Source organism: Protopterus annectens, chromosome 1.part1 (genome assembly GCF_019279795.1).
Source record: "Protopterus annectens isolate FY-2018-M chromosome 1.part1, PAN1.0, whole genome shotgun sequence".
In the NCBI taxonomy this organism is placed as follows: domain Eukaryota; kingdom Metazoa; phylum Chordata; order Ceratodontiformes; family Protopteridae; genus Protopterus; species Protopterus annectens.
In genome coordinates, this window is record NC_056726.1 from 1,169,780,511 (window position 1) to 1,169,806,697 (window position 26,187).

The 26,187-nt window shown below is 39.1% G+C and overlaps 1 protein-coding gene across 2 annotated transcripts in view; it reads left to right on the forward strand.

Moving 5' to 3' along the window:
- LOC122809180 (beta-2-glycoprotein 1-like) overlaps positions 1-26,187 on the forward strand; it is a 235,783-nt gene that overhangs the window by 104,034 nt on the left and 105,562 nt on the right. For both annotated transcript variants that reach the window (XM_044080486.1, XM_044080494.1), the window contains exon 3: positions 9,109-9,297. In XM_044080486.1, the coding sequence (XP_043936421.1) occupies positions 9,109-9,297 (189 nt within the window). The remainder of the gene's footprint in view (positions 1-9,108; positions 9,298-26,187) is intronic.

Genomic DNA, 26,187 nt, shown 5'->3' on the forward strand with positions numbered 1-26,187 from the left:
AGGTCAATAAACCCACATCATTGTCATGAGTAGTCCACAGGTGAGAGGGTAGGGAATGTAAACACCTGTTTTTGTCAAGATCTGACTCGGTACACATTGTCTGTAAAGTGATAGTTTCATCTAAGGCTGCCAGGGTACTATCCTGTTGGTCTGAAGGTACTTGGAGATAAACTCCATCAGCTGTGCAAAAAATGGTGGCCCCCATTTTGCAAAGCAAGTCTCTCCCTAATAGATTTAAAGGTGCTGAGGGTCCTACTAAAAATTCATGGTTATCTTGTAGAGGTCCCAAAGTTACTGGGACTGGAACAGTTTTGGAATACTGAATAGGTATACCAGAGACACCCACTCCTCTAGTTATCTTGTCGGAGAGGGGAACATTTATTGCTGCTTTGCCAGCTGTCATGGATTTAGTTGCTCCAGTATCAATCAAAAATGGATATGGTTTATTTTTAACTAGTAACATAACATGTGGTCCATCCTGATCCACAGGAATAAAAGGGCACGACTGCTGCTGTTTCTGTTCAGGGAACCTTCATTGTGGTTGCTGTCGATTGGACGGTGTCCAATTAGAATTTCACTGATGCAATGTATCAGTGGGTGGGGCAGGTTGTTCAGCTAAATATGGACATTCATTCCTCCAATGGCCTATTTGGCCACAGTTGAAACACTCTGTCTGATTACTATAATTCTGGGGTGGGGCCAACTGTATTTCCTGCCAGTTTTGTCTATTTTGATTTCCTGCCCCTTGGCATCCACCCCTTTCTCTTCCTCATTCTCGTCCTCTACCTCGCTGACTAGGCGGCTGGCCAAAAGCATTACACATTTGAATTTGTGTTTTTACTAACTTTTCCTGTAAGTCCTTCTTTTCTTTAGCTAAGTGGTCAGATAGGTATTGTACCTGTTGGACTAACTCATGTAATCATAAACTAGGCCAGTTTAAGCACACTTCCTTTAACTTATCCCTCACCTGGGGGTGTAACCCATCTACGAAAGTAGCTGACAATCCACTCTGTGCTGGTCCTTCGGTGGGCTCTGGATACCCAGAATAAGCCTCAAAGGCTTCAGTGAGCCAATTTAAATATTCGTCTACAGGCTCATCTTTTTTTTTGTATGACTGATTTAATTTTCGACCAATTAGGGGTAGGCGGGACTATTACAGTGATAGCATAGACGATACATTGCCAGACCACCTCGAACCCATTTTCCCCTTGTATATTGTGCTTCGGTATTGGAGTGGGAACATTAGCATGATCCCAGATTCGTTTCATTAAATCAGCTGGGACGGCGTATTGAAGGACTGCTCTAACCTCTTCTATGGTAGGATTTTGCAGACAAATATGTCCTGCTAATACACGCTGGAATTTTGCTGGGTTTGTACGGATGGGTGGGAGTGACTTAGTAATGGCTTGAAAATCAACTGCTGACCACGCCCTAGGTACCACTACAGTTGCCGGTTGTCCCACATCCCTAGCATGTGGTGGGTTCGGAACTTCTCTCAAGGGAAACATTCTGCCATCGTCTGATGACTGTGAGTCTGAATCAGGATTAAACTTATCAGGGCCATAATAGCCGTCGCCATCATTTATCATGGCAGGAAACTGGCCAAATGTTTTTTTTTCAATGTAAGTAAAGCCTTTCTTTTTTTTCCTGATAAGATCTAGGCTTATAAGATCTAGGCTTAAAAAACATTTGTGCCTTTGTCTCCTTTTTTATCTTACTATGAGTCATCATGTGTGATGCCTTTTCCTTATCCTGTTCCTCAGTGTCTGATTCACTAGCCTCACCTCCCCCTGCCTGATCTCCGCTCCCAGTACTAGCATGCTCCTCTCCCCGCTGGCTACCGCTCCCTGTCGTGGAGCTCACCGCTCTTTATTCGACCGGTGGGGGCTAATACTGCAGTGGGGCTGTGGGAGGTGGGGGAAACCAAGGATTATCATCTTCAGATGATTCAGGTATTTGTAATTTATTTAATTCTTTTACCGGATATAATCCCTTGAAGGGCGGTTCCTTTAGTCGCTTACCATCTGCTACATCTAAATTACTCACAGAATGTTGTAGTTCTTTTAACTGTTCTTTTAATTTTTGCTGATTTTCTTTAAGACTACTAATTACCAAATCCTTTTCCCTTTCCTTTGCCTCTGACATCCAGTCATTAAAAGCTGCCCAACATAACCCTGGCATTTTTCTTCCCTTTTTTCTCAATTTTCCCTGCAAATTTGTCAGGATATTTTTATTAAAACTACCATTTTCTGGGAAGGCGAGATCACCATCATTTTTAGTAAGGGCGATCCACTGATTTACAAACATGCAACTGTCCCGGAACACACGAAAAAACATATAACCAGCTGGTGTACCTCTTACTGGCTCTTTTATTGTTCCCACACTCGCTCCCATTGTCACACAGAAAGCTATACTGTATTTTACAGGTTTAGCTAAGACGTTGTGTAAATGTCGTTTTTCCCCACTCTCGTATCTCCTTTCACACTTTTTATTCTACAGCCTGTAGGAGAAATATTTCCCTATAGTAACCTGACTACTTAGATACATGAATAATAAATTATACATACGTGAGCTAAAGTCTTGTTGAAACTGAGAGATGAAGCATGGTACAAACAGAAAAAAAAAACTGTCCATCCCTTGAAACCATGGGCACATTTATATCCCTCAAAAGCCTGGCCAAAAAAGCCACCGGAAGACTAAAGCTGAATGTTTTGTCTCTACTCAGAATTTACTGATAGATAGATAGATAGATAGATAGATAGATAGATAGATAGATTGATAGATTGATAGATAGATAGATAGATAGATAGATAGATAGATAGATAGGCAGGTACAAAATGGACCCTCATTAATGGCTCCACTGGAAACACTCCCTGTAACAACCATCTACATAAATATTCCATTCTCACCCTCTTTGGCAATCTTACAACAAGAAACCTCTTTAAAGGATTTTCTACTCTGCCCTCCTTTCTCACACAGCACACTGAAATCCCACTCCTCATACACAACCCCCATTCACTTCTGCTTTCTACTTCAAAAAATAAACAATCAAATTGAGAAATACGTTGACAACATCCCCACAAATGCACCCACAGATGCTAATTGACTTCCACCCTGGTTTATTGTACTATGAAAAGATCATTTATTTCCCACCCTTGGACACTATACTATCTCTGCCTTTTTTTCCAACTCAGTGACTAATTTGTAGTAAGGTTTATGTTTATCAAGTCCAATACTAAAAGCCAAAAAACTTTAAGCCACTCTCAGCCCTGTTCATCCTAGACTAAATATTTGAAAAATAGTCAAATTTACAGAATGCACCTCAAAATACAACCTCCTTTCACCACACAAGCTTCTGGGATGGCCATAATACTATGACATCCCAGGATATCATAATTAATGGTAAACTCATGTACTTGGAAAAGGGATGTTTAATCAAACTGACAAGACCTTTTAATTGGTGAAATGCCTTTCTTATTAAACTCTCTTATTTCACAGCCAAAACTCCTTTACATGGTTCAGAAACATACCGAAAAACAGACTTGGATCATCATTCTCGCCTTCCTTACCCTTTACAAAAGAAGCACATTAAGAATCTATGTTTTCCATTCTATTTTTATCTGTTTTTATTATTCACCTACATATGGACCCCTCACAGCTCTATATCATTCTGTATGCAGTTGGCATTGTCATCTACAGAGCAAATTCTTCTTTTTCAGCATTCAGAATTGCAATTGAAGAAGACCTTTCACTTCTCTAACACTGAATCCCAAACATTGACTCATACATAATAACAATAAGACTAAATCTATGATCTTTGGTACAAAAAAATGAGCATCATCCCTACTTAATGGACCATTCAACTTATCAGCCAACTACCCTTCAAATACTGAGGTATTTGGCTTGATCGAAATGTAAAAGTTCAACATAATACCTATAGTACTAATTCAAAAGTTAACTGTCCTTTGATGGTCAAAAATATCTCCCACCTTTGCTTCTCTGCTACAATACCACCCATAGGCAAAGGGATTCTGATGAAACAAGTAGAATATGGCCTACAAATCAATGCTAATGTTTTCAAGAAAGACCTGGCCTCCCTCCAAACCATAGCCAACAATATCTGTAAATTCATCCTTCTAGCTCATGAAAGAGCACTTCACTGCAGTATTCTTCAAAAGGCAAAACAGCTTCCAATTAAACAAAGGTGCACCCCAATCCTAGCCTCCATCACTTATAAACTCTTTAACTTACTGATTTCCCTTTTCTGCCCATTGATAAACTAAAGCATACACTGCCTACAGCCTAAGAACCCCTTCTCATGAAACTTCCTCTTTACTTACCACTAGAACTAGACTTCATTGTATTTACCACTGCTTCTCAATAAAAGCTCCCAGCACACAGATATTTCAAGATAGAATAACATTATTCCTAATAAGCCTTCTGTATCTAACTTTAAAAGCACTGAACCATCTGTGAGCATTATACAGTAAGTGCACATCTTAAACCCATTCTCCTCCCTGTAGGCTCTTGTTTTATTCATAATATACTCTGTTATTCATCCTATGAAGTCCCCCCCCCTCAACCTTTCTCATTTTCCTATCATCCTTTCTGTCTCTACTTTACCATTTTATGAATTTAATGACTGAAGAAGGAAGAAAGGAATGCTAGGTCCACCCATGTCCAATGCTCTACTCAAAGCCATTTCAGGAGTTAATTTATTTACATGTATTTCCTAAGGACAGCAGTGATCTAATTGGACCATTTCATGCCAGCCTAGTGAGGGAACAGTTGACAAGTGCAGAAGAGTAAAAGAACTAGTCAAAATATTAGACAATATTACCTTGTCCATTCTCAATCAGCAGGCAAGTAAGGTGAACCAGCTGTAGTTGGGAACAATGTTTCACCAAAAAAGACAGGTGAAGTGTCTTTCCTAATCTTCCCAGGTGGAATACTTTTTAATGAAATAAAGTGTGCATTGCAGCATTGCAACAGAGAGATAAAGTTCTAAGTACAACTAAGTTAACTCGAGTTTGCTTAGCAGCCTTGGCACTTGCTTGAGCTAATGTGAAGAGGAAAGGAATGACAGTGTTTAGTCTGTTCATAGGTTCACAGGTTCATACATGTTTACTAGGCTAACGACCACATGGTCCTTTTTAAGCCTAACCATGCATCCCAAATCTCTGACAAGTTCTGAAACCCTTGATAAGTGTAAGCCTGGGCCTGGGAGATGAACCATTTACAGGTTACCTGTGTCCATTAGAGGTGCCAAACCACAAATGAATTTCTGGTTTCCCATGCAATTGTCCAAGCTGCACTTGAATTGGGTTAGGTAGGAATTCTGCTTCACATGGATGGGGAGCCTGTTCTAGAGATGGGTTAGTCTCTGGGATACATACCTATCTCTCCAGCAGGTCCTATTCATATCACATGCAAGGTTTAAGCCTTCTTGGGGAGAAGAGTGGACAGTGTTGTGTCCAGGCACACTCTTCCTTTTAAAATATGTGATGCAAACCTGGAATCATTCTGGGGAGTACTGTTTCAAAGAGGTAGGGGCAACTAAATACCTTATAAGTAGTGATATAGACATACTTCCCAAAATTCCATTACACAGCAGACCTTGGACATAAATGGGCATGTGCAGTGATGTAACAAAAGCCCATTGCACAGCCGACCTTGGACATAAATGGGCATGTGCAGTGATGTAACAAAAGCCCATTGCACAGCAGACCTTGGACATAAATGGGCATGTGCAGTGATGTAACAAAAGCCCATTGCACAGCAGACCTTGGACATAAATGGCCACGTGCAGTGATGCAAGGTTTAAAGTAAAAATATTGTTTCCCATTGTATAGATGACAGCACAGATGACAGTACAATATTTCAGTGATCGGTAAGGAGGGACTGGGAATTGTTGTATTTGTTTAGTTATTTACTTTCCATTGCAATAAATACACAGCTGATTCAAACATGTAATACCATAGTAGGCGTGAAAGCTAAGAGCATTAATGGATTGTGGCATTGTATAATGTGGTACTGCTTTGGATGTGTGGTGGTTCTCCATCTCAGAATCTCTCTCCACAGAAGCATTTTCCTTGTCAGTCTACCTGCTCAATGCTGCAGCAATAGGGTAAACTGAAGTATTTTCAGTCTACCTTCTACCACAACATACAAGCTAACATTTATGAGGATTTAGGTGGCAGAACATACCAATATTTCCTTTTAAATGTATTCCATTCATTATGTTATGTACACTCAGTTTCTAATCAAGAAAAGAGATTGTATAGTATTGGAAGGCTTGTTTGTTTTAGAGCATTAAAATCTGCCATTTTATTCAAGCTGCATGCCTTTTATCAGTTCAGATGTGACACTGACTTTTCATAACTCTGCATTACAGGAATATGTTAGATTTGCACATATAGTTGTCGTAGTGCACCACACTATGACATATATTGCACTACGCTGTTCTTTGAAATGAAATGATGCTGGCATTGTTCTTTGCTGCAACTATCATTTTCAAAGCTATCATTTTCATCTTCTTCCTTTTTTCTTATTTGGAATTGTTGTTTTAATGAGCCTACACCCCAAGATACTTGCCAGGTGTTACCTCTTGTATAGGCCCATAGGTAGTTATTAGCTGACTACAATGCCCCCTTCAGTATGTACCTGACTAGGCACGTGCAACAAATGGAATGGCTGCAGAGGTTCTTCACAAAAGGTGTAAACAACAAGTCCTATGCAGATTACCTCAAAGCATTATGTCTATACTTGGTTTACTACAGGTTGTTGAGAGGTAATCTAGGCCTAACATACCAGCTATTCTTGGATCCCACTCTGACAGACCTTTTGCACACATACAAAACCAATAACATCAGAACTACTCATTTTTGAAACATAAGTATGACATGTTGGAGGGACAGGTATGTGTTTCAAAGAATTCCCCTTCTCTGGAACAGACTTCCCATCCATGTGAAGCAGAGTTCTTCCCTAACTCTATTCAAGCATAACATGGAAAACTGGAAGGGAAATTGGAAATTCACTCCAGATCTAGCACTTACGTCTCTAATGGACATAGTCTGTAAATCATACCATAGCTTACATATGCCCCTTAAAATAATCTCTAAGGCTAAAAAAACACTTGTGGGATATATTTAGAATGTACGGCTAGGTTTATAAAGACTCCAGTGGTCATTATTCTAGTACACACCTATGAACCTATTAGATATGCTGTTCATGAGATCACTGATGAATCTAGCTCATTTTCTCAAACAACCCATAGTATTCTTGTGATAAGTGACTTCCTCAAAGTCACATTAGAGACAAAAGGAGGCTGAGAGAATTAAACTCTGGATCACAGGCTGTAGCTCATTAACTCCCCATAGCCCTAATCCTGTGTGATAACCACCAGATGAGTCAGTTTGCAGACTTAAAAAAGCAAGACTATCTCTTTTCCGATGACTTAGTTATAGTCCATTGACTTCATGCATTTTCTATTATTTTGACCTTTGTTGCATGCAGTGAGTGGTCCCTTGGCTGAGAGATAGGAAGGCAGAGAAAGAAAGACAGTGGTACAGAAGACAATCAGCATGGTAGTTCAGTGAATGAAATCTCTGCCTACAGTTCCAGTGTATATTCAGTCTAGGTATAGTTCTCCAGTCACTGTCTGCAGTTTGTATATTCTTCCCCTTTGGTTTCCTACCACCTCCCAAAAAACATGCAGGTTGATTGGCTATCCATTTATATGCATTTCTCATTGATACTGTGTCCCCAGTTGTGGCTGAAAAGAACTTAATGACCACCAGATCCTTTAACCATTTAACAGATAAGTAAATTAAATTGTTTTCTGACTTTATTTTTAAACACCTTTATTGAATTATCACTTGTGACATAGGCAAATTTACATTTATGCAAAACTAATTAAACTGTATTAATAAATTAGCATTAACAAGTATTATACTTCACATATATTGCTATATATCATATAAACTAAGTAACGTTACACACGTTATTCAATTCCTGCCCCCTTTTTTGAAACAAGAAACATCTTTATTAAACCATCACTTACGACATAAGCAATCAAACATTTATATAAATGAAAACAAATCACACTGGCACCATCCTAGTTGCAGGCATGTTACATCACTTATAATCTACCCAATCATTTTCAGTCAAACATTACATAGCTCATTTAAGTCCTGCCCTTCTTTTAAACCTCATTTCTCCCCTGTATGTATTGTTCCCACAATTCCAATTTTTTTCCCTATGTAGTTTCCTCCTACCCTTTTCTAAACATCACAATTCCAGTTGTTTTATCTTTGATGCTATATTGACTACTTCTAATGCAGTTGGTTTAGATTCTGATTTCCATTTTCTAGTAATTGCTTATGTTGACAGCCACCATAATTAGACACAGCAAGGCCTTACCATGTTCAGGCAATTCTGATTTGGTATTATAGCTCAGAAAATTCATCTATTTTGTCACATCAATCCACCCACCCAGCATCTCCAAAAGTGCATCCCACAGGGAATCCTTAAAGACCGCAAATCCACCACAGTCCAGGAAAATATGTTCCCAAGTATCTCTTTCTTCCCCATCACACTTCCAGCATTTGCCGTCTACCTGAGGAAAAATTCTCTGGAGTCTACTTGGGGTATAAAAATATCTATGTAAACATTTGCAAGCAAAAATCCTAAGTCTGACTGTCTTCATGGTTTGAAATAAAAGAGACTTTTGCACTACATATAGCTGAAGCAGTCAATTATCTCATTGGAAGTTGTATATCTTTTGCAAACCTTTGCATTATGCAATATGTCTAAATAATATTCTTTAGAACTTTGTTGTGTAGTCATTGCCATTTAAGATATTCCTTTCAGCAAAACTACTGCAACAGAATGTATTTCTTCTATTGTTCTCTTTTGAATTAATTATCTCATTAAACATTTATTGAGTTAAAGACCCAGTTAGGATTTACAGTACTTAGTATCTTACTCTATTATTGTTTGAATAACCCAACTAAAACATATATTTTGGATTTTAAGACTTGATTTCCATATCTGAGATTAAAGCAATTAAAACTATTTTGTTTTCTGCATGTTATTTTCCTGTCTTAGGGAGAAGTTGTCCATGGCCACTGGAAAAAGAAAATGCACATGTTCTACCCATTAAAGGTTCCCAGACTTTTGATGCTGTGATTAAAGTAATCTGCAAGCCAGGATTTCAGACAGCTAACAAGAAGAAAGAATTTTTCAGTCGTTGCCAAGGAAACAGAAAATGGAGTGAAGAGACAACAACTTGTGAATGTAAGGACAATAAAATGAATATTCAAAACATTCAGACTTTGTCGATCAACAGTTTTCTAAGTACAGTCTGCTCAGTTATTAATACTTACTTTTATCACTGTAAGTAGAAAACTGTTTGTACAAGGAAAGCGTATGAATGCATGCCAAAATATGGAAATGATGTAACACATTTCCATAATGTAATAGTTTACAAGGTCAAATTTAATAAATTAGGAGGAATGCAGACAGGGAAGAAAACCAAACACACATGATCATGCTTGCATGTGCATGTGCGCACACAGACACACACACACACACACACACACACACACACACACACACACACACACACACACACACACACACACACACACACACACACACACACTCTCACATACACACATACAAGTACACAACAGAATAGGAGAGGTAAATCTGAAGTGCACAACATAAGCTTGCAAGAACAAGTATATAAGGCAACAGAACAGCAAAGGTTATTGTGTGTCTTGAAACTTTTATATGGGTAGAAATAATACTGGGTTATAATGAGACTAAAGAGATTCTAGCACTCGCAAAGACACACAGATTAAACTAATAATTACTCCAAAAATGAGAACCTCTTCATCTCAGCATGTAAAAATTTATAATGTATGAATATATGTAAAGATTGCTTAAAGAATTACATTTATCAAGTGCAAACATTATTGTATATAACAAAATAAGGGTGTGTTTCAGATATCCTAACATGAGATTTGTTTAATAGCTGTTTTATATAAACTGAAACAATGTAAGTCTTATTTGCAAAAACAAATATAAACAGCACAGGAAAATAGTTTTTAAATGTCTGTGTAAAATAGTATACTATTTACATTCTATCAACTTCTTTTCATGTGATTTGATAACATTTTCATAGGTGTAAAAATTAGATGGGTTAAAAACATTTGAGGTCCACCTTGAACCCCAAACCCATGTATACCATGTATACACTTTCTTATTATTTATTTATGCCTTACAATGAGATGGGCAGCATTTTAAATTAAAAATAGCATATTTACTGTGATGTCCCTCCTCTAGGCCAGTAATTAAAGAATCGCAATCCACATCACTGACACTGATGAGGGACATTCACTTGGAACACAAATGGGTAAAGACGGTATTTTCAAATGCAGCTCTCTGCACCAAGCACAGTTTCCCTTAAGAGCACACAGGGAACACACTCAGTCTGTGGGCTGGGTTTCTCCCTCTCTCTAAAGGCCCCAGTAAGACTCCCCACTGACAAAGCTGTCGAGTTGAGTCTTCAGCCGAGTGTTCCAAACCAAGTCCTCCACTACCATCTCTGTGAAACCAGTGCTCTGTGTCCCTGCTTCAAGTGGCTCACACACACACACACACACACACACACACACACACACACACACACACACACACACTGTTTGAGATTTGATTTTCACACATACATACACACATGCACCTAGGAATGGCTGGCACAAATTGCTGGCCAGACTATAAGGTAGATATTGCCACCAGAACACTCCAAAGCCAGCTACTCTAAGGGTCTTATAAGGGTACCCATTTATACTTAGTAAAATTAATACTAATACAAATGGTAGTGTTTGACCAATGCAACAAGGCTTTCAGCAGTGGCCACAGTGTCACCAAATAAATGTAAGTACTGTCAAAGGTTGAAATATTCTCTGAAAAAACAGCCACAATGAAAAGTTTAAATATATTTAATAATAATAATAATAATTAATAAAAGAACATGAACATATTAAATATCTATTTACAAAAAACACCAGAGTTTCAGTCACAGGAAATATTAAAAATAACACAGATGGAGAGATTCACACATATACAGAAAAACAGTACTTAACTAATCTCACTATATTTTCCTGACTGATTTAAAGAATTACTATTCCCTGGTTACTTACTAAGGCAAGGCAAGATGAAGTAGGTGAGTGATCCTTCCTTCTTTGTTAGGTCTCAAAAACAGACTGCCCTAAGACTTCTGTCTCATCTAGTATTAAAACATCATTTCAGTACTGGATTACAGAATGACATCACATACATCTGGTCATCTAACTCTGGTTCCCACACTACCCCCTTTACTATTACCATACAAACATATAGAGCTTTGCTGAGATGTGTTATAGCATCTGGATGCTATAAAACCATTTCAATGCTTCCACCCTTCCAGGGTAGCAATTAGGTCACCTCAAAGGACAATACAGTAGGATTCATAGTCCTGGTTTTCACAGACAAGACTGCAATCATAACTGTAAGATACAATCTTTATGGCCTAAACCAGGTGATTTAATTTCAGACTATTTTCAAAGTTAGCTGGACTGAGATTAACCTCCTCTCGTCCAGTATCGTCTGTTACAATATATTCATTTCAACAGTTACAATACAGTCTGACATACAAGTGCATTTCTTTTCTATCTGACCAGATCCACTGTTGGTATACTTTTAACATAAACAGCTTTACAAATACATTTTTCAACACAATCATCTGTACAAATCAGTTTAATATAAAAATGACATATAATTCTTTACAAAACTCCAGCTAACTATGCTGGCTTATGTTACAAATCCACTGCCCTATTTCTCCTGGCATTGCTGGCAATACCTCACATCATCACATCTCTTCTACCTTTGAAGACTCAAGATAGTTTTTCAAGTGACCCTTTAAAAACATGGTTTGAGGGACAAGAACCTGTCTGGGAACACATTAACCAATACCATGTCTTGAGAGCCCATCTGCATTGGCATTGCTGACCACACTATGATGCTGCACTGTCATATCATATTCTTGCAACTGTAGCCTACACCTTAATAACTTAGCATTTTGCTGTGTGGCGCAATGTAGCCATGTTAAGGGATTGTGGTCTGTAACTACAGTGAATTTTCTTCCATGCAGATGGTGATGAAGTTTGGAGGCCACTGTGGTGCAGCAGTTAGCATTGTTGCCTCACAGCAAGAGATTCTTTGGTTCACTTCTTGGCAGGAGTGCCTTCTGTGTGGAGTCTACATGTCCTCCCTGTGGTTGAGTGAACTTCAAAGACATGCAAGTAGGTGCATGAGTGTGCGTGTGTGACTTCTGTGAAGGTTGGGCATTGGTCTGGCAACTCAGCACCGTAAAACTCCACTACCAATCCTGAGTGGACCAATGATCCACTATGGTGACCCCTAACCGGAATAAGCCAAAGGACAACAACAACAACAACAACAGATAGGAATGTGAGTAAACAATTCTTTGCTGTAATCTGGACTAGGTAACAGAGGGAGTTCTCCCAAAGCCCCTTTAAGCTTTTGGAATGCCTGCTCACAGGCTGGAGTCCACACTTCTTTATCTGGCCTGTTTTTCCTCATCAGGTCTCTGAGGGGAGTAACTATTGTACTATAACTGGGAATGAACTTTCTATATTTATTTTTAGCATTTGGTTACCAGGAAAGTCTGACTTGAAATGAGCCACTTTTCAGCGGAGGCCTTGGGAGAAATGCTCCAGATGCATGTCTTTGTAATGTGGAGGAAAGTGGAGCACCTGGAGAAAACCCACACAGATGCAAGGAGGACATGCAGACTTTGCATAGAAGGAACCCCAGCCAAGGATTGAACCGGTGAACCTCTTACTGTGAGGTAACAATGCTAACCAGTAAGCCACTGTGCCATCAATAATACCCCATTGTCCCCAAGAATTCCCTCACCTGCTTTTTAGTAACAGGCACAGGCCACACCTGAATAGCTTCCACTTTGGCAGGATCTGGCCTGATCTTACCACTCCCCACTCTATGTCCCAGGTAGGAGACCTCTGCCATACCCACCTAACAGATAGTAAGCTTAATGGTCAATCCTACCCTTTGCAGTCTACCCAGGACCTCCCTGACATGCTGAGAGTGCTAATGCCAGGAATGGCTGTAGATGACAATATCATCCATGTAAGCAAGGGCATAATCTCCTGCTCATGCTTGGATAATATAGACCAGCCTCTGGAAGGTTGTTCAGCATTTTTCATCCAAAAGAGCATCTTTATGAACTCATATAATCCATAAGGAGTCAAAAAGGCTGACCTCTCTCTAGCGGTGGGAGTCAAGGGCACTTGTGAGTAGCCCTTGGTCAGATCAGTATTGGTCAGATACTAAGCCCCATCCAGCTGCTCTAAGCCTTCATCTGTCCTAGGCATGGAGTAAGCACATGACGCCGTGTGACTATTTAGTTTTCTGTAGTCCACACAACTTGGTACTGCCATCTTTCTTTGGTATCAGCAGCACTGGGGAGATCAAGCGACTTCTGGACTTCTGGATTACCCCAGTTCCAGCATTTCCTATATCTCCACCCTCAGAATATGTCTGACTCACTTAGGCACCTTATAAGGAACCTGCTTGATAGGCCTTTGGGTTCATGTATCCACATGGTGCTGCACCAGGTGGGTGCACCCTAGTTTCTCAGTGAACATGCCCCCAAACTCCTGTAACACTGCTCGGATTTCTCAAACCTGGGTAGGGGATAAATGCTGGGACATTGCTACCCCTTCCACTGAGGTGTCAGTCCAAGCCTTACTGATGAGATCAATCGCCAGATTCCCCTCAGATTGCTCCTGACATCCACTTCAAATACTCAGCATAAGGGCATTCCTATCATGGTAAGGCTTCATCATGGTACAATTTGTGTCCCTGCCTCTTGCCTAGCAGGTTTACATCACTGACCTTCCTTACCAGTTCAAAGTGTCCCTCCCAAGCTGCCTGCAGCTTATTGTGTCTGACAGGAATGAGCACAATAACTTGATGTCCCACAGCATACTCTCAGGCTTAAACATTCCTGTCATACCAGACATTTTTTCTGATTTTGGGCTCCTGCCAGGTTCTCTTGGGCCAAGCCCATGATCTCCCTAAGCCATGTCCTGAGGTTTAGGGCATATGCCACAACACACACCTTGTGGGATTCACATTCACCCTCCCACTTATCAGGAATCAGATCTATAGGCTCCCTCAGTCTGTGCCAATACATCAACTCAAAGGGTGAAAAATATGTGGATTTCTGAGGTACCTCTCTGTATACAAACAACAGATGGGGAAAATATGTGCTCCACTGTCTCTTAAACTGGTCTGCAAATGCCTATAGCATGGGCTTTAGTGTAGAGTTTAACCTCTCCACAAGACCATTAGTCTGGGGTAGTAGGGAATGGTCTTTAGGTGCTTTCCCCCTCAGAGCTCCCACAGACAAGCTAGCAAGTCTGACATGAAATTGGCACCTCTGTCAGTCAGTATTTCTCTCGAGAAACCTACCTTGCTGAAAGTCTCTAGCAAAGCATTTGCCAACTTCTCTACCTCAATGGAGGACAGATCCACTGACACATGATATCTAGCAGCATAATGTACTACCACCAGGATATACTTCTTCACTGTGTCAGTTTGGGCTACTCAGAGGCCACACAACATCCATAGCTACCCTCTGAAACAGCTTCTGAATCACAGGCAAAGGCACCAAGGGAGCTTTGATCTTGTCTCCCGCCTAGCCTACCTTTTGGTACTGCTCACAGTCCTGCAGTACCCTGCTACATCCCTTGAAATCCCAGGCCAATAAAAGTCCTGTATAATACATCTTTCAGTATGCTTTATGTCCATATGACCTGCAAAAGGAATGTCATGGGCTATGGCTAGTAGTGCCAGATGGTAGGATCTGTGCACTAGCAACTGCTGTACTACCTCACCCTCTAGCCTGCCCTCAGCGGTCCACTCTACACAGTAATCCTTTGTTCCGGTAGACAGACTCCCCTTTTCCTTGAGAATCAGGTACCTCCCTAGCTGCCTCCCTGAAGCCTCTTAGTGTAGGGTCCAAGAGCTGAGCCTGTCTCAACTGTAAATTTTTGACACTTCCCAGCTCCCCTTCCACAGGAAGTCTGGTATCCTCTGACAGCTCTGCCCTTGCAGGTACTCTGTCCAAGGGAGCATCAGTACCTACCAGGAGCTGTGGCTCACCTTTAGGCTCACTGCTACAGGGTAGCTCTCTCCATGAAATAGCGACCTCACCAGTTCTGGCTTCAAGTGTGGCGTCTGTCTGGGTCTTCCCCAGGCTACCAGCCCCATATGCCTGTCTCCAAGCCTAACTGCTTGTAACTACATGCCCACAAAGTACTGCATTATCGAAACCATTCCCTATCAAGACATCTTGCAGGGATATCCTCAAACACACCTACTTGGTTGTTTCCTTTTCCAGCTTCCCAGTCAATATGAACCCTGGCCAAAGGAATTTAGAATGTGGTCTCTCCTAAAGCTCTGACTGGAGTGGACTACCCAAGCAAATACTGCTCCTCTGTAACCACTGCAGGCTTCACAATGGTTATGTCAGAGGCTGTCTCTCTCTTAGAAGTGGCTTATGTTCCATCCAGTAAGATAGGATATAAACTCTGGCGATAGTTTGGTACCCCTGTTGTCTCTAGACAGATTAACACTGGCATACTGTTATTCCCACTTGCCGTCTCTCCCACATTTTGTTACCCACCTTGCCTCAGTGGACATTTGTATGCTACATGGTCCCTCTGGTTACATTTCAAACATCTAAACCTTGTTCCTGGACATGTACTTGAACTAGTGACTTCCTCTGTTACTGGTGGCCTCGGTTAGGGTGGTTTAGGCTGCCCACAATGGGTTCCCTTATATCTGTGTGCAGCACTGGGTATCCCCTTCTTCTGCAGTGATCCCCTTTTTTCCCTAGTTCATCTGCAGAGTTATACTCTTGGTCTGCTAACCACATTCTCATGTCCTCAAGCAAAGTGCTATGGGCTTGTGTCCTCAGGAAAAGGTCTGCCAGCCTTTCCAAAGTGGTGACCTGACACCAACTCACCCACCTATGAAAATAAGTGCTTAACTGAGTAATATAATCACATACACTTTATCTGCCTTGCATCTATGCAAATGAAACTTTTTTCTGTAAGCTTCAGGTGTTAACTTAAAACATTGCAATAAACATTGTTTTACTTTATCATAGTTTAAACAATTAGTATCAGACAATTTAGAAACAGCAGTTACAGCTTTCCCAGGAAGGAAGGATGTTAGGAACCATTCCCAGAGCCCTTAGTCAACATACTATTTATATACACTTTCAAATATATGAATAACACTATCAAAATTATCACTCTCTGTAAACTACTGTGTTAGACCTTTATTGCTTCTGGGGTTCAGTTATTCACTTCCCCATTACCTCCATGACCTTGGCAAAGAGTCAGCATCTCCCTCTCATGTTGGTGCTTTCTAATTTTCTTCAGCCTCCAAATGCCGCAGTCTCTGCTGATTCTTATTCCATCTATTTCTCCTTTTCTTCAGCCTCCAAATGCTGCAGTCTCTATGCTGATTTGAATTCTAAACATTTGTCCTCCACTTCAAGTTTCTTTAACTCCAGATGAATTTTTAAGTCCCCTGAGGAAAAGGTGAACTGCCCTGTTTTTGAAGTCTGCAAATCCTCATAACCAGACTGGTTATTGGTCCATACTGCAGCTGCAGTTAAGGCTGAAATCATTTCCTCTTTAGTTAGATTGGCATGCACCAGTCGCTTGGCTTCACACACCTTGGCCACCTAATTCTTTGTAATCCTCTGCTGACATATTTGCCTGCTTTACCTGACTAAACTAAACTAACAAAAATAAGTAAAAAAAACTCTTGTGAAAATGAAATTTTCCATGTTTACCTTGTGGCTGCTGAGAGTACGCACACCTACAGTGACAACTGCCTACAGGCTACAGATGTTCAATTAATATCCCACCACTGCCACATCCCTCCTCTGGGCCAGTAATAAAGGAATCTCAATCTTTACCACTAACACCAGAGAGGGACATTCACTTGGAACAAGAATGGACGCACCCAGTATTTTCAGATGCAGTTCTCTGCACCAAGTACAATTTCCCTTAAGAGCACACAGGTAGCACATTCAGTCTGGGGGCTGGGTTTCCCTCTTTCACTCACTAGGCCCACAATAAGACCCCCTACTGACACAGCTGTCGAGTTGAGTCCTCAACCGAGTGTTCTAAGCCAAGTCCTCCACCACCCTCTCTGTAAAACCAGTGCTCTGTGTCCCTGCATCTAGTAGCTGACACACACACTCTTTTAGATTTGATTTTCACACACACACACACACACACACACACACACACACACACACACACACACACACACGCACACACGCACACACATGCACACACACACACACACACACACACACACACACACACACACACACACACACACACACACACACACACACACGCATGCACCTGAGAAAGGCTAGCACAGATTTACCAGCTATGCCCTCTTCTGCCCAGACTATAAGGCAGTTTCTGCCACTAGACACTCCAAAGCCAACTAGTCTAAGGCTCTTTCTAGGATACCCTATTATACTTAGTAGATTTAATACTAACACAAATGGTAGTATTTAACCACTGCAGCGAGGCTTTCAGGAACAGCCACAGTGTCACCAAATGCATATTATAAGTACTCTCAAAGGTTAAAATATTCTCTAAAAGACCAGCCACAATGAAAGGTTTAAATATATTTAATAATAAGTAATAAAAGATCATGAAAATACTAGATAGCTGTTTACAATGAACACCAGAGTTTCAGACACAGGAAATATTAAAAATAACATAGATGGACATATTCACACAGATACAGAAAAACAGTATTTAACTAATCTCACTATATTTTCCTTGGTGTTCTAAAGAATTATTATTCCCTGGTTATTTACTAAAACAATGTAAGGTGAACTAGGTGAGTAGTCCTTCCTTCATTGTCAGGTTTCAAAAACAGACTGCCCTGAGGCTTCTGTCTCATCTACTATTAAAATATAATTTTATTGCTGGATTACAGAATGGCATCACTGGTTCCCACACTATCCTCTTTACTAGAAACTAAATCAGAATCCAGCACATATGAGTTACCATGCACACAGACAGAACTTTTGTGAGATTTGTTACAGCATCTGGAAGCTATAAAACCATTTCAAATCTTCAACTCTTCCAGGGTAGCAATTAGTTCACCCCAAAGGATAATACAGTAGGATTCCTAGTCTGGTTTTCACAGACATTTCATCTCTGGCTGCAATCAGAACTGTAAGATACAATCTTTATGGCCTAAACCAGGTAATTTAATTTCAGACTATATTTTAAAGTTAGCTGGACTGAGATTAACCTATTCTCTTCCAGTATCCTCTGTTACAATATATTCATTTCAACAGATACATTTCTTTTCTGTTCAGCAGGGCCCACTGTCGGTACATTTTTAATACAAGCAGCTGTACAAATACATTTTCAATACAAGCATCTGTACAAATCAGTTTGATATACAAATGACATATAATTTTTTACATAACTCCAGCTAGCTACACTGGCATATGTTACACATCCACTGCCCAACTTCTTCTAGTATAGGTGGCAATACCTCACATCATCACATCTACAATAATTTCATTTTATTATTTATTAAATTTGTTTTTATTTGTTTTATTCCTGTTGGCTGTTTTTTTTTTCCAATAAGATTGTCATTTTGTAATTTTTATGGTATTGAAATATAAACTGTTCAAAAACATGCATTGTCCATAGGGTGCAAGAGAAGATGTGGCTACCTTCTGTAATCTGGTATACATTATTGCTCAATTCTGGACCTTCTTCCTATAACCCTGAGGCAGCTTCATGAACTCTTTAATTCTGCATGTATCTGACCACACATCCTCTTCAGCATAGCATCAGCAATTACTCATTTAGCACTATTTCTGTGATGAACATTCTTTCTTGTTGGACTGTCCATCCTTTATTTCTGTACTTGTTCTCATGCAGTGTTGCTTTTTCAATATTTAAATTCTTCAGTCATATGCACGGTATGTATCCTTTCTCAAGTACAGCATGCAGTGATATGTTTTGTGAATGCTGAACAGAACTAAGTGATCATGCTTTTATAAACATATTTTGTCAAGCCCATCCATCTTTTATTTACTTTTTACTTTATTTATTTTGCTATTGTTATGTGTTACACCTTCTTAATTTAATGTATGTATCTTGCCTTCTGTTCAGGCATTGTTCTTCTGAATCCATTTCCTACTTTCCACCACTTTACTATGGCTTGTTGTCGTCCTTTTACTATGTGTGTTGCATTATGGCTCCAAAGTGGCACTCATTTGTTCAGTTCCCATTTACCTGCTTATTCCACTTCAGGGCTACATAGTAGACAGAGCTTATTCTGGCTGTCAGTGAGTATACAAGGCAGAGAAATTAATTCTGTAAAAGGTGCCAGCCCATCATGGAAGACACACATGCACGCAATCAGTGACATGTCACATCTGATGGCAATATAGAGGGCTGCCATTCTCCTACAGCATCTCTTTGTGTTGTAGATGTAAAGCAAAGTACTCAGTGCAATCCCACATGGACATGGACAGTTTATACAAACAATACACAACAGAATCCAAAATGGAGAATCAAATATTGTGAGCAGCATCACTAACCACTATGCCAAAGTTGTTATTATTACTCTTATCGGCCACTTCATCTGAAAGTAGTAGTGTTTTCCTTTTTTTCTCATTTCTGTATTTACAATAAAGGGTTGTACATTTGTATTAGACATTATATTGGTATCTCTCTGGGGTTTTGCTATTACAAGCTTCATAGCTGAAACAGTTCTATGTGTTCCCATAGTTCTTCCATAATGCTCTCTTCCATACACACATAGACCTATCCTGAGCTGCTGTGTGATTTTTTAAACATCTTTATTGAATTATCACTTATAACATTGAAAGCAAACCATATTGGCATATTCTCAGTTACAAATATTATACATCACATATAATCTTCTGTGGAGTGATGTCAATCCAACATTATGTAGCTCACTCCATTCCTGCCTTCCCTTAAACCTCATTCCTCCTCCAAACCATTATTCTGCATGTATTGTTCTTACACTTCCCATGCTTTTCTAGGAAATTTTCTCCTACCCTTTTGTAAAGATCCTGCTTTTAGTTCTTTTATCTCTGTTACTATATTCATTATTCCAGATATGGTTGGTTTTAGACTGATTTCCATTTTCTAGTAATTGCTTTTTTGGGAACCACCATAATTAAGCTTAACAAGGCTTTATTATGTCTACAAATTCAGATCCTGAATTCCTTCTCAAAAATTGTTTCATTAGTTTTAACAATTTGCTCACTAAGTATTTATGACAGAGTAGTCCGTATGAGATTTTTAATGTGTACCAACTCATTACACTCCTGAAATATTTTCCCAATGAACTTTTTCTTCGCTGTAACACTGCCATCATTTCCACTCTACCTGAGGAAAACTTATTTCAAGTCTACTTAAGGTATAAAAATACCTATGAAAACATTTCTAAGCAAAAAATCCTAAATTTTCTAGACTTTGTTGTATTTGAAAACCATACATATATCCTCCAATTGTTTCTTTGTGAATTGCAAATCGAATCATTCTTCCCAATCCTTTCTAACCTCCTCTGATTGATTGCTATAGTTATCATGCAATATTTTATATGCCCTACCAATTACGCCCTTTTTAACAGCAGCTTCTGTTAGATTCAACAAAGCACTCTACCAGTGCTGCTCTTTCACTTAAGATTCCCCTGTACCATTTTCTTTGCCTATACTCTGATATCAATCTGTGATAGGGAAAGCAGTCTCTAGCCTGCAGTCCAAATGTATTATTGGCATCTTCCCATTCTATTATCTTTTCCTTACTAATTATCTGCTCCCAGTGCATTGGTTCCTTTACCTCTCCAGGAGCTCCTGTAGAATTTAAGCAGTACCCATATCCCTCTATACTGAGAGTGTTGATAAGGGTTTGTTCACCATCCTAGTCATATGTTATGTAACAGCCAGCATAGAGTCATGTTTGTCTAATAAACAAGTCAATGTAGAAAGGGATTTTCAGCAGACAGGAAATCATTTCCTTATGATTTGTAAACAATGGTTATTTTTCACTCTTCAGTTGTATAGAGGAAGAGAGGTTATACATTTAATAATCATTCGATACTGTTTAACTCATTTATTCTGTTTTTTCTTATTTGAAAAATAATAGTTCTCAATTCCATATTTTTAACCTATGTATTTTTTTTTCTTATTAACAGTTTGCCTTTGGTTTTCTGTTTTCTAGTTATGCCTTTCTTAGCCATTCTTAACATTAAAGGTGATAATGCTTTTATAGTACATCAACTCACTATCTATATTTAAAGTTAAATTCCTTTCCAAATATCAGACTTACCATATTATTTAGTTCATTTTTATAGAAATGCAGCTCCATACATGCCCAAAATATGCACTCCCAAGAATCTGTTTCTGAATCATCATATCTCCAACATATGCCTTTTCTCTGTTGAAAATTATTTTCAAGTCTCACAGAGGTATACAAATAGTTATGCAAACACTGCCATGCAAAACTTCTACATTTTCTCAATTTATTTGCATATCTAGGGGTAAACCATATCTACCTCCACTCATCATCTGTAATATCTCTATTTAATTGTTCACTTGATGCAATGTTTAGTTTTATACTATATTATTTTTCGAAATCCAGTATAACATTATATGCTCTAAACATTACTCTTTTCCAATCTGCCCTTCTGTTTCAGCTTCAGTTATATAATGTACTGTTTGTAGTTTAGCATATTTGCTATCCAGCCTTTCCATTGCACAGTTGTTATACAAATGTTTGCTTGCATATAACATGAAATATTAATTGCATAAGGAGATCTGAATGAGTAACAGAAAAAATACATACTTAAGATATTTACTTTTAAAATGCCTCCACCAAACAGATAAAAGTAATGTCTTTCGGCTTTCCCAGTTAGGGGTCGCCACAGTGGAACTCCGGTCTGGTAATGATTGGCAGCAGATTTTTATGGTGCCGAGTTGCCAGCCCGATGCCCAACCTTCAAAGAAGGCACACCCAATCACGCAGTCACCTACCTGCATGTCTTTAAACGTCACTTGACTGAAGGGAGGACATGCAGACTCCACACAGAAGGTGCTCCAGCCGAGAATCGAAAGGGAGAACCTCTTGCTGTGAGGTGACAACGCTAACCGCTGCACCAAACAGATGCAAAGTCAAATATATATATATATATATATATATATATATATATATATATATATATATATATATATGATCACACTGCTTTTATCAAGTCTGGCTTTGTTGAATTTATTTTTATGAAATCAGATTTATGAAAGGTAAATTTTGCCACATTTCGTTGAACTTTTTCTGTCTGAGTGTTGTTTTGTTGATGATCAAACTGTATGTTTGGCAAAATGCACATGTTAGCATTTAACATTGTAAGTGAATAGCTAGTGTCATTCACTTACACTGCTAATTTGCTAATGGCTTAGAGTCAGGAGGTGATAAGGGAATTAAATTTTCTGAGTGGCATGGGAGTCTTAGGCTTATAAAGTCAAATGGGAGTTTACGTTTAGAGAGCAGGAGGTGAGTTTTAGGGTTAGGGAGCACTCAGGGAATTTAAGTTTAAACAGGGGAGTGTTAAAGATAAGGAGCATTCAGAAAATATAGGCATAAGAGTTACAAGGGGAGTTTTAAGATTAGGCAGCAATAGGAGAATTTAGATTTAGGGAGTTATAGGGAATGTTTACTTTTAGAAATGGGGTTCTGGGAAGGCTATGTATTTCAGTAGGTTTGCTGGAAAAGAGTTATATATGTTGGGAGAAGTAAGGTACTTGGAAGTGGGGTACTTGGGATTTTAGGTTGCTTAACAGATTTTAGTTGTTTTCATTGTATTATATTTAATGAATTGGTCATCACAGTAAAATATTTCATTTAATTTTAATTCTTTAGATTTTGTGTGTGTGTGTGTGTGTGTGTGTGTGTGTGTGTGTGTGTGTGTGTGTGTGTGTGTGTGTGTGTGTGTGTGTGTGTGTGTGTGTGTGTGTCTATGTATTAATGTATGTATCTCTGTCTCTTTATTTATATTTTTGTCTATATTTATAAAAAATATATTATTATCAATAACAGCCCACTCCAGTAGGTTAGGTAATGCTTTCATCATTTCTCACTCAGTAGACTTCATCAGAATATTGGCAAAGCACAATGAAATTTAAAGTTTGTTGTGAATCACCTTTACTTTACACCATTCACTACTCATTCCTGTTCACAAACACTCCACTTTCTATAGTTTAATGCAGTAAAAGTACAGCAATGAAAAATTCACATAAAATAGCAGCATTATTCAAATAAATACTGGAAACTGAACATCAAACATTTTGCTTATAAGGCTAATGTATTCACTGCTACACAGAAATAATCACAACAAAGGACGGAAATATTATTACTTCATTCTCCTATCTTTCTGTTCTGGCTTGATGCTAATAAATTCATTCAAGCCAGGGGTGATGCTTGCAACAAAGTGAAGTTGCCACAAAAGTACCCTTCTTTCAATCAGTAACTCACCACCCCCTCCTTATTCAGCTGTACTCTCACTCTGCATAACATAACATAACATAGAACTACACGCTCTAGGGATATAAACCTCAACACAACAATGAATAGAACATGCGGGAGGGATAGATTCCCTTCGCAGAGACTGCCCTTACTATGGAACAGGATCCCAATCTACATAAGACAGCCCCTCACTATCACTCTTCAAGAGAAACCTTGATGAGTGGATGGGTAACAGAAAGTTCACACCGGGGATCACACTAACAGCACTACTAGATAGGGGCCAAGGGTACTAGCTGCTAGTGCAAGGGTCTAGGGAACTACTAAAGGGGCAGTGAATATCGCACAATGTGGCTGGGCTAATATATGCCTTCGGGCAGATAGCCCAGTACCAACCTATGAACCTATAAAAAACTTCTTAAAAATTGCACATAATGTGGAATGCCTGTATAATGCATTGTAATTATCTTTACATTTTATAGCATATACATGCTTTTTTGTAACCTTCGCTGCAGTTCCTGTCCATTTTGCCAACATTAAAAGCATGATAGGTGATGCATGTAGCAAAATAAACAACATTCTTACTACCACGTTTGAAGTGTTCTATAGCACTGAATGTTCCCTTGTTTTTTCATCACAAGAATTTGGGCTACAGGCAATGAGCCTACAAGTGCCAAAAAAATTGTGGCATATGTTCCTTTTCCTTTCTGTGTTACTCTTTCTATCGCAATGTGTTCATTTTTTTTCGAATAATCTTTTTAAGTTGTCACCTCTGATGACATAAAAATAAAGTTCACAGGTTAGTACTAGGCTACCTGCCCTTGTGAGACATTTTAAGCTTAGGCTGTTACCCCATGCAAGAATCAAATCCTGCACCTTGTGTCTGTAAGGTAAACATTTTAACCATTATCCAAACAGCTAAAGGCCCTACCTAGAGACTTTTTCAGCTTAGCCATTCATGCCGAATTTTCCCAATTATCAGTGCCCAAGTACTAGAACAGCTTTCATATATGCATGTACCTTAGGGCATCTACAAACTGCCCACATTCATAAGAATGACAGGCAACCAACTGGGATGAATTTGCAGTTTCCCATCCATTGGTCCAAAATGCATTTGAATAGACTTGGTGAAGAGCTCTGTTTCATATGAATGAGGAGTCTGTTGCAGACAAGGTGTAATTTCTGAGATGCATACTTGTGCCTCCAACTTGTTTTGTTTATGTCTCAGACAAGGTTTCAATCCTAAGATTGGGTAATTCTATTGCTGTTCATTTTGCAAATGTGTAGCAGATCCATCAGGGCTGGAACAGAGAATGCCTTGTAGGTCAGTCATAGATCACGCTTCAGTAGTCTGTAGAAGACCGAGTTCAGGTACAGAGCTTTGAGGCAGTCTTCACAGGGTATGCTATTTACACCCTGTATTCTTTTAGTGAGAAACCTCAGTGGCCGATCTAGATGTTGCAAATGCCTGTTCAGGTGCATGCCAAATAGTGCACTGTACTCGATTATTAGTCTAATGAGGGCTGACTATAGTGGGACTATGCTCTCCTTAAATCTGGACGCCATGCCATTACTTATCAGTTGCACCACATAGAAGGATTGTCTCACTGCTATGGACACTCGATGATCAAAGTTCAGGTTACTGTCAGCCCTTAGTTCCCAAGTCCTTCAACCACAATAAAACAAAAAATATAGCAGCAATGACAAACAAAATGGTCAGGATTCCAGATAAACTTTTATTTAAAAAACAGTAAAATGGATTCCCTAGTGCCTTGACTACAACAGCCTTTACAGAGTACAATACTTCACCAAAAAATATTCCTTATACAACAAACCACGTAATTAACAATTAATTTAAAAAAATCAAATTAACCACTTCCAATTGCACTCCAAATTTAACCCTTTCTGGGACAGCATATCAAACTTTAAAATAAACACTGATTCTTTTTAAAGCAGTTTATTTTTGATGTTAATTTCATTAAATGGCTCTCTAAAAATTTGCTCTAAAACTATTGCCTGAAGTCCTTATATGCTACCACTATACTGAACTTTAAAATGCATAGTAATTGGACTCTCCATCCTACATTTTTTTATATCTCTAACATGTCATATAAGGAATTTTTTTTGGTGAAGTTTTGTACTCTGTAAAGGCTGTTATAGACAAGGCTGCTGCTGAGTCTCCAAGTCCTTTACCTCTGGGTCTATTCTTAGGGAAGTGTTATCAAAGGTGAAATTTATAGGGGTGGTTGTCTTCCCAAAGGGTATAATTACGAATTTTTCATTGAGCTTTAGGCCACGATTCTAGCATCAGCTATTTGTCTCCCTCCTGGAGGATATCTACACTTCTGGGGGATTCATTGATTGCATCCAGCATGCAGTCATCAGCAAATTTAGTCAGCCAAAGACCCTCTACTCTTGCCTTGACTTCAGAGAAGTATATTCCAAACAGGAGAGATCCCAGTACCAAGCTCTGTGGGAC